This window comes from Lolium perenne, chromosome 4 (assembly GCF_019359855.2).
Source record: "Lolium perenne isolate Kyuss_39 chromosome 4, Kyuss_2.0, whole genome shotgun sequence".
NCBI classification, from domain to species: Eukaryota; Viridiplantae; Streptophyta; class Magnoliopsida; order Poales; family Poaceae; genus Lolium; species Lolium perenne.
The window spans coordinates 254,401,659-254,410,413 of NC_067247.2; the positions used below are offsets into that span (position 1 = coordinate 254,401,659).

At 41.6% G+C, this 8,755-nt stretch overlaps 1 protein-coding gene across 1 annotated transcript; it reads right to left on the reverse strand.

Annotated features, from left to right (window-relative positions):
* Nucleotides 1-202: 202 nt before the first annotated feature.
* LOC127332225 (calcium/calmodulin-dependent serine/threonine-protein kinase 1) lies at nucleotides 203-8,118 on the reverse strand. Its single transcript, XM_051358499.1, has 11 exons — nucleotides 6,992-8,118; nucleotides 4,549-4,679; nucleotides 2,931-2,972; nucleotides 2,741-2,849; nucleotides 2,227-2,305; nucleotides 1,825-2,121; nucleotides 1,638-1,750; nucleotides 1,149-1,256; nucleotides 1,012-1,074; nucleotides 759-926; nucleotides 203-667 (listed from the first exon to the last, which is right to left on the reverse strand). Exons 1-11 carry the CDS (start codon nucleotides 7,529-7,531, stop codon nucleotides 530-532), a joined length of 1,788 nt encoding a protein of 595 aa, XP_051214459.1. The 5' UTR covers nucleotides 7,532-8,118; the 3' UTR covers nucleotides 203-529.
* Nucleotides 8,119-8,755: the final 637 nt, after the last annotated feature.

Below are 8,755 nucleotides of genomic sequence, written 5' to 3' on the forward strand. Positions count from 1 at the left end.
CATCCTCTTTGTCCCTGCTCTGCTTGTAATAGAAGAAGATATATAGGCGGGCGCTGAGATCCCGATCGATCCTGCGCCTGCCAAGGTCGTTGGTGGCATGACGGTGAGCGGAGAAGAAGCCATGCCGGGCAACGACGGAACGGTTATACCTCCAGCTCAACACATATCAGACATTCCTTTTTTCTTCCCTTTCCATGTGGAATGCAGTCCAACTTGTTTTATCAAACGGGGTTTCCAAAGGATACACCAAAGATAACGACAGTACAATCTGTAATCAGGGCATCAGAATACAACGCCGATACCAGGTGTCCAAACTTTCCATCTGGTACCCACGAAATCTTCCATCCTTTCTCCTAACCTAATCTGTACATTTCCTCTACACAACATCAATCCACGCGGTAGTAAGAGGAGGCAAAATGCAGGCCTAAACAAGATAGCTCTTCCTTTTTATCTCCTACAACAGTCACCAACAGTCACCAGGACACTCTGTTAATCTTTGTACCGGCTTCATGCCAACCAGATCCAGAGATTAGGCTTTTGGCGTAGCACGCGAAGAAACTCCATGCAGTAGCTTTATGAATCCTAGGAAGCTCAGCTTTCCATCAGAATGCCTGATCCAGTCTTGGAGAACAACGTGAAGGGGAACTGAAGGGCCAAGTCCAAGCTCCTGAAAGAAAGAAACCAGGCAAGGCATATCGTGAGCAATGGCCATTCTTAAACCACAAGCAAATTAGTGCTCTGGGGATTAAAATTAATACCGATGCAAGTTCTTCGATCACAATTGGCCGGTTACCCTCCTTATCGAATAACTCATACGACTGCCGGGCATGCTGTTCCCAGGTGTCCAAACTTTCCAACTGGTACACACTCACGGAAGCAGCACAGAACTCCTCGAAATCCAGCTTTCTGTACTGAATATTGCAAATCTAGCACCATGAAGAAAAGGACGAGTTGTTAGTTACATCACTCAAACAGATACTTTCAAAAGAATATTAAAAAGAGAAAACCTACTGTGTTAACAAAGTCGAGAATCCTAGAATCCTTCATTACATACATGGTGTTCTTCGTCAAAGCCTACAAGTTTCATTTACATTCAGTAACTGATAGCACAGAGTAAGTTTGATTGAACATGGCAAAAATCAACTAACCGTCTTCAAATTTTGCAAGGTGATATATCCACTCTTGTTTGGCCCGAGCAATTCAAACTGCTCTCTTAGGTAGAATAGTTGATCGGTTGTCAATGTCTTGGCAAGGGCCTACACAATGCAAAGAGATAATGTTCTACATTACACCTTAAATCCAACTAATTCTAGGTGATGTATGACAGTCAACAGAATGTGCAGAGTGCAATCATGTCCACATGCATTCTGGGAAACAGACAGCCAGCAACACATATTTATCAGCTATTTATGTGAGGGAAGCCGAAAGAGTGATAAAAAGATACTGAAGTTTCGCTAAATGATGCGGGTGAATAATTATCAGTAAGACAAAAAAAAAACATAATTAATACAATGAGTACTATTTCTGTGAAGTGGATGTCTAATGCAAATGTTTCAGTCCATCTGGGGCTACAAATAGAATGATCATCAAGGTAAGGTGCAAATCAGTATATGAACCAACTCTAAAGAATATATTACCCTCAAAGCAGATTTCCGTAGAGAAGATGAGCTTATGTAAGCCCTCATAAGCCTGTAAATTATCATGTCTAAGGGAATCTTCACTTCTTCAGTGCCACGAATCCAAGGATGGCCTGTCATTGTGTGTGGTCATGCAGTGTCACATGTAAGCACAAAAATAGTAAATCAAGAAACAAGTGGTACATACAGAGGGCTTGTGCAGCAGTTATCCTCTTGCGGTAATCCTTATGAAGCAGCTTTCTCACAAAGTCTTTTGCTTCAGCAGAGAGGGTAGGCCATGGAGCTTCATCAAAATTAGGTTCCGCTTTAAGGACAGCACGGAATATTCCTGATTCAGTTCGTGCCCAGAAAGGGCGGCTTCCACAGAGCAAGATGTACGCAATTACTCCAATACTCCACATATCTGCCTCGGTGCCATAAGATCGATGGAGCACTTCTGGAGCAACATAATATGCACTTCCAACAATGTCATTAAGTCTTTCATCTGCAAAATATAATGATGGATTGATGATCACATTGGATAATAGGAAAACATATGAGACAACAAACTAATGATGAACAAGGATCAAGAAAAGCATATAAGAGCAACCTGGCTTTACAAAATCAGACAGACCAAAGTCTATGGCCTTCAAGTCAGAGCTCTCATCCTTTGAGGTGAAAAGGAAGTTCTACAGAATTGAGGTAAACATGTAAGAAAATATTAGCATTATATTTATTTGTACTTTTGCCATGACAACAATAGTAGCATTCGAGCTAACAATCCATAAAATTAACAACAATAAGGGTAAGTGAAAACAGAGAATGCAGTTACATTCAGCTCACAGGAATCATGGTTATGCTCCACCCAGCTAAGAATATAGTGGATGTGTACACATAAAAGGAGGCAAATACTTATATACTGAGGGGTGGTAATTAAATTGTGGTGAGCCATGAAAAAAATGCACAAAGAATTTCGGTTGCAAGGGCATGCGTTCTCATGTGTGGACATGGTCGCAACTCATGAGGTATGCAGGGGGTATGAGTACAAACTGAAGAAAATTCAAAATGGGGTTAAGAAAAGGAAAAATTAAAACATTAATTACGATTTTTTTATTTGACCTCACCTCTGGTTTCAGATCCCGGTGAACAACACCCTGAAGGTGACAAAATGAAGCAACACTTAAAATTTGGCGCATAACAACCTTTGCATCCTCTTCAGAATATTTTCCACCTCTGCAAGGAAACACTAGCCAGTTATTTTCCACATACTAGAGTTAATGAAGGGAATTATAAAATGATATATCCTGCAAGTACCTAGCCAAAATCTTGTCCAGCAGCTCGCCTCCTTTGCATAACCTGAATCAGGAAAATATAACTTGAGTAAGTCAAATATAATCAAGTGCAAGTAGTATTCAGGAACTGAAACACCCTTTTGGAGCTGCACAACTTTTTTATACAAAATGCATAGTTAAGTCAGATCCTACAAAAAAACAATAATATAATATACTCTCAAGAGCATCTATAATTGTATTAGATTACAAATATTGACAGCAATCAATATTCAAGAGTTTGTTACTTAATTCACAAAGAAAATCATGAGAATCAATGTTACCATCCGCAAAAGTATTATTAATAAGAAACTTAATCGGAACCATTTAAAGTGAGGCAAGTTTGTTATTTATAGATCTAAAACATGTGCTCTCTACAAAAGCGTCTAAACTGCATGAGGTTAACTTGTTTCTTGGGTTAGCGCCCAAGAAACAGGCTGTTTAGAGCTAACTTGTGAATGAATGCCTGGATCTCAACAAGCAATGTTCATATCTGTGTGCTGATAATATACAAGCTACTTTCATGGGAGAAGAAGCGACTTTTTTGCTCAATATAAAGGACTTACACTTATTCATTGACTTGGATATCTGTAAAATTTACTAAAGGGCGAGAGGAACACATTTCTAGCTCGATTATATTTATTGTGATGAAACACTCATTGGCCAGTGGAACAATCCATTCTCCAAACCTGCTAATGTCACAACTTATTCCCATAAGGCAGAACTGGCATCCTAAATGATTGTGTGCTGACTAAGAACGCACAGACCTCAACGTTATTACCAAGGGTGCCTCCTTAGTTTTAAAATTTCCAGTACTTTGGCACTTTTTCTGACATATAAGGGTTACTATTTTAATAGGATTCCTCATGGGCAGCCAGGTATGATTTCCAGGGATTTTCCTACATAGAATTAGCCAAATCTGCAGTGCTGGTTTTGTTCGTAGCTTTGGAAAAGGAAACATAAACCATTTTGGTAGGTCACAGAATTTTGCCACATTCAAGTTTTTTTCGTCACATGTTTCCATTCCCTTAATTTTGAATGGCTTGCCTACCAGTAGCTTATTTTTAGCCACATTTGATTTTCCTTAATAAGCATTCGCTATATTATGGTCAAGCAAAAGCAGTACTATTATGCCACGATTGTCAGACAGTTTGGTGAGCAACGAAAAAGTAACCAAAATTTATCCTTGGTAATCTACACAAGAATCAAAAAATCATGTGGCACAAACTAGGTAACTACCGGCATGAATATGGTCAGATAGAACATTGTAAGGGATTTGGTAAACTATCCATAATTCAAATGATACTAATCCGATCTCTAACTCTTATATTTATCTTTTTCCTACTGAAATAACTTCCCTGCCTATTTCAATAATATTCGTATCTTTTTTGGATATTGCTCAATACTGCGTAGACATAACATCATGTGTTTCTTAACATACAACAAAAGGTAAAAGGGCTCATAGTGTTTGTTTGTCACGATAATAACTAAACTAAAATTTTGAGTTTTTTAGAATACTTAATTACTTTGTTTAGAACCCTTAACTATAACTTTCACTAGACTACTACAGTGAGGTAGTTGGTGAATGGAACAAGTGAACTTACTCCATAACTATATATACGTTCTCTTCATCCTCGCAAGAATCGTAAAATTGCACTAGGTTGTTGTGGCCTGTCAAAGAACTCAATATTCTGACTTCTCTCCTGACATCTTCAATAGCAATTGCAGTGGTCATCTGTCCAAAGAAATTGCTTGAGTGTTAATGTACTTAAACTGCAATTTCAATGGACCAATATAACATAAATGAACGGTGAACAAATGATCCAACTTCTACAATCATATATGAGTTAAAATGTCTACAGATTTAATAGCCAATTTCAGTATGGTTAATTATCGTGACTATCCAATAATCCAATTATAAGATAACGACGGTACAAACTATCATATACTCCCTCAGTCCTTAAACAACTGTACTCTTAGACACGTCTTAAGTCAAACTTTATTAACCTTGACCAACTTCCTAGAAAAAAGTAGCAGCATTTATGACATTAAATTAATATTGCTAGATTCATTTTGACATGTAGTTCAATAGTATAGTATTTTGATGTCATGTATGTAGTTATTTTTGTGAAAATATTTAGTCAAATTTTAAAATATTTGACTTTCAAAAAAGGAAAATGTGCTCATACAAAACAACCATCTGCACAAGATATACTAATAGATACAAAACACAACTAGTATATGATATAAGTGGGATTAGACTTTAGAGGCTCCATATTCACTTTGGATATGAAATTTTCTCACAAAACCTGCAGCCTTAGGGCAAGTACAATGCGGACGCTAATCACGGGCGCTAGGATGAATTTCCTTACAGTTAGACTCAAATCCCAGCTAATACCAGGGTTCTTCCTTGCGTCGACGCTAAACTAAACGTTGGTCCTGCCACACAAGACTACGTGACTGTGGCTAGCGACCCAAATAAGGTTCTCGCGCTGGGAGCCCAGGCTCTTAGCTGATTATGCGATTTTCTGGTATTTTATTTTCTCACCTAAGCGTCTAACAAAGCGCCTAGTGCTTTAGCTGCCCTTATAAGCATCTGTATCTCAAAACATAATGGTATCAAAATTTACCAGAAAATTACATAGTCAAGTATATGCAATAATAATATGCCGATCTGGTTTTCCACCAAGAGATAGAGAACTACACATCACAATTTAATTAATTTTTGACAAGTGCCGCTAAATGAAAAAATAGAGAAATAAAACAAGAAAATGAGGTAAGTTAGAAAAACAACTGTCCCGAGCTTAACATTGTTTATCAAAGCACAAGAAAGACAATGTCATGACAATACATAAATTACAGTTGCCAGAAAAATAAGAGATCTCGTGCTGGAATCGGTGCTAGCAAGTAGCAATACAGAAACTACACCACAATAGGCAAAAAGGTGGTGAACTATGTACTAAAGGCAACAAACAGATAAATTACAAATACATATTGATTAATATTTTAAAGTTCACTTTTTATGTATCAGATCATGATATCTTGGAGGTAAATTTCTAAAAAAGAAGTGTCACAGCAGGTCAACAACATGAGTGCACGACTGCACAAGTGTACAATTTTTAAAATATGAGACATCATTAATTGGGAGAATCCAACATTCCTGACATCCTAAATTTGATGATTAACACAGACACATGGACATGGAATATGAGTATCTGTCAGACAATTCCACCTTGAATAAACAATACAACGATGATTGACTTAGAAAGGCAAGGCTCCTTGAACCACTACAGAATATTTATAAAATATTTCTCCATAATATAATAGGAAGCCCATAATTGATTACTGGTTTTGATCGATGGCTGAATATTTTCGATAGCATTAAAAAATTAGAATTAGGCCGCACTACAGACTGCAATTAAACTACAACTAATTGTGACCAATTCACCATCATGTTTTCTAGTCCAAAGCCAATGAAACAAGCGATAAAAAGATGAGCACCAACTGGACTGAGAGTCAGTTACACATATTGGATCACATATTCACATGAGACCAAGGCTCAGAAAAGTGCTAGGCGTTAATTCGAAGTTTCGTCTCTGCCTATCGCCTATCTCGCCTACGTGCACGCCTAGACGCGCTTAAGTGCACGCATAGCACCATAACCGCAGGCAGCCTACGTGCACGCCTTGACGCGCTTAAGTGCACGCATAGCACCATTAAGCGCAGGTGTTTTGTTGTCGCCTAGCTTCTATGCGCACGGTAGATGAAGAGGCAACATGGTCATTCCCCTAGCTAAACATTCAGTGAGCAACCCCTAAGAACTCTTATGCAAAAAATAACAGATACCATATATGAGAAATGCCCACGATAGTATGTAATGTGACTCTCTCATGATTCCTCTATCTCCTAATAGTTGCAGAACTAAAAAATATTGACGAATTCCACCAAGTCTAAGCAATGCAGGAATAGATTTGGGTCTCCATTACCCAAACAAGAAAGAAAAGAATATTGGAAAGCTAAGCAATGCAAACAAGTAAAGAACAGAACCTTGGCCTTGGGGATGACCTTGACGGCGACCTCCTGGCCCTTGAGGTCGCCCTTCTTGGCGGTGGCGGCGCAGGTGTAGCCGAAGTGTCCGCGCCCCACCTCCCTGCCGAGGTCGTACTTGGCGGCGAAGTGCGTGGAGAAGCCGAAGCTCTTATCCAGCGACATTCCCGGCTCGCCGGCCTCCGGAATGGACGCCTGGTTGGGCTTGACGGAGCCGTGGCGCCGCGCCAGGAACGCCCGGATGTGCTTCGCCGGCGACGGCGGCGGGAAGGGCCGTCTGAACACGCCTCGCCGCGGCGTGGACGCCACGCTGGAGCTCGCCGGCGATCCCTTGAAGCTGGACGGCGGGAGCGGGCTGGGCATGTAGAACGGGAACTTGGGCTGCTTCGGCGTGCCGGGCTTCGACGCCGGGGCTGCTGGCGACGCGGCCCCGCCGCGGGCCGCGACGGGGGTTGCCGCGCCGCTAGCTACATGGGGTTTCTCCGCCGCCATCGGCTCCGTGGCCGTGGCCGTGGCTGACTTGCCGTGGCAGAGACCCATGGAGCCACCGGATCAAGAAGCGGGGGATTCGAGCTGGGCAACACCCCAAGATTAAATTTTGGGGAGCTCGGCGGAGATTGTACAGGAAACACGAGGAGGAAGACTGGTCAAAGGAGCAGCAGGGCTTCGAAGACCCAGGAATTCATTAGCGCGTCTCGAATTCCTCGCACGACACAATCCCAAATTCTCTCCTTTTTCGCCAAGAACAGCAACAGAACCGGCGCGCGGGGGCCTTCGAAAATCAAGAACGGGGAGAACAAATCCCCAAATCCTAGCCTCCTAGGCCTGGACCAAGAAACGGAGCTGAGAATTCAGCTCCTTATCACAGAAGAAGGCAACAAGAAGGGAAGAATAAACCGAATCCGTACTTTTCTTGAACGGACCGAGCTCGAGCAAAAGGGTGGATGGATTCTTGGATGGATCAACCAAGAGGGTGGAACCGAGGGGGCGATTGAAGAGAGAGTCGTGTGTGAATGTGAGGGAAGTGGGAGGGAGGAAAACAGTGGAAAGCCTTCTCCCCTCCGCTTGGGTTGCTTTCCGTTGCTCTCTCCTCCTCTTGCTGCTCTCTCTCTCTCTCTGTATCTTTTCTGCTTTCCTTTTGCAGCCTTTATTTTCCCTTTTTGAAGCTCGCACACTGTTGCTGTAGCGTGGAGAGGGGGACGGCACGCTGGCAGCCTGGCACTGGTGGATTTTGACTGTTTGTGTTTACCTTGCTCTCGCTCGCTGGCCTCTTGCTTGATTGGCTCGTTGTAGATCTATGAAAACGAATTTTAATTCCGGGCCTTGACTCTTGTAGTATGATAAATTGATTCAGTCTTTCATTTTTCTGAATGTCAAGTATATATGGTGTGCAAATAACGGCATGCCAGTCAAGAAATGGTGCACCTACCCAAGTGTTTCGATTTCTTGCTGTCACGAACACCGCATAAACAAGGGTACTTCCACTATCATAGTACCATGCATCGACCACACAGGACTTTGCACGATGCATTTCATGTATAGCATAGCAGTTGCATAGCCATATTTCGGTTGTAAAAAATGTACTCTCTCCAAAAATATAAGACATACTTTGACCAACAACATATGCCAAATATGTCGTCGACCTTGGGCGAGGGGTGGGCCGTCGTGGACCTGGCGACAGGTGGCATGCGTCGGTGCTACTGTATCCTTTTCTCAAATATAAACAAGAATCATGGAGGGATTTGAGGGAGAGGGGGCTATCAA

What these genes read in the sequence shown, in the direction of transcription:
- LOC127332225 (XM_051358499.1), bottom strand. Translation starts at nt 7,531, where the DNA reads ATGGGTCTCTGCCACGGCAAGTCAGCCACGGCCACGGCCACGGAGCCG. An exon ending in CCTTGCAAAATTTGAAGACG is followed by an intron (nt 1,075 to 1,148) that starts GTTAGTTGATTT and finishes TGAAACTTGTAG; the next exon opens with GCTTTGACGAAGAACACCAT. An exon ending in TTCTCGACTTTGTTAACACA is followed by an intron (nt 927 to 1,011) that starts GTAGGTTTTCTC and finishes TCATGGTGCTAG; the next exon opens with ATTTGCAATATTCAGTACAG.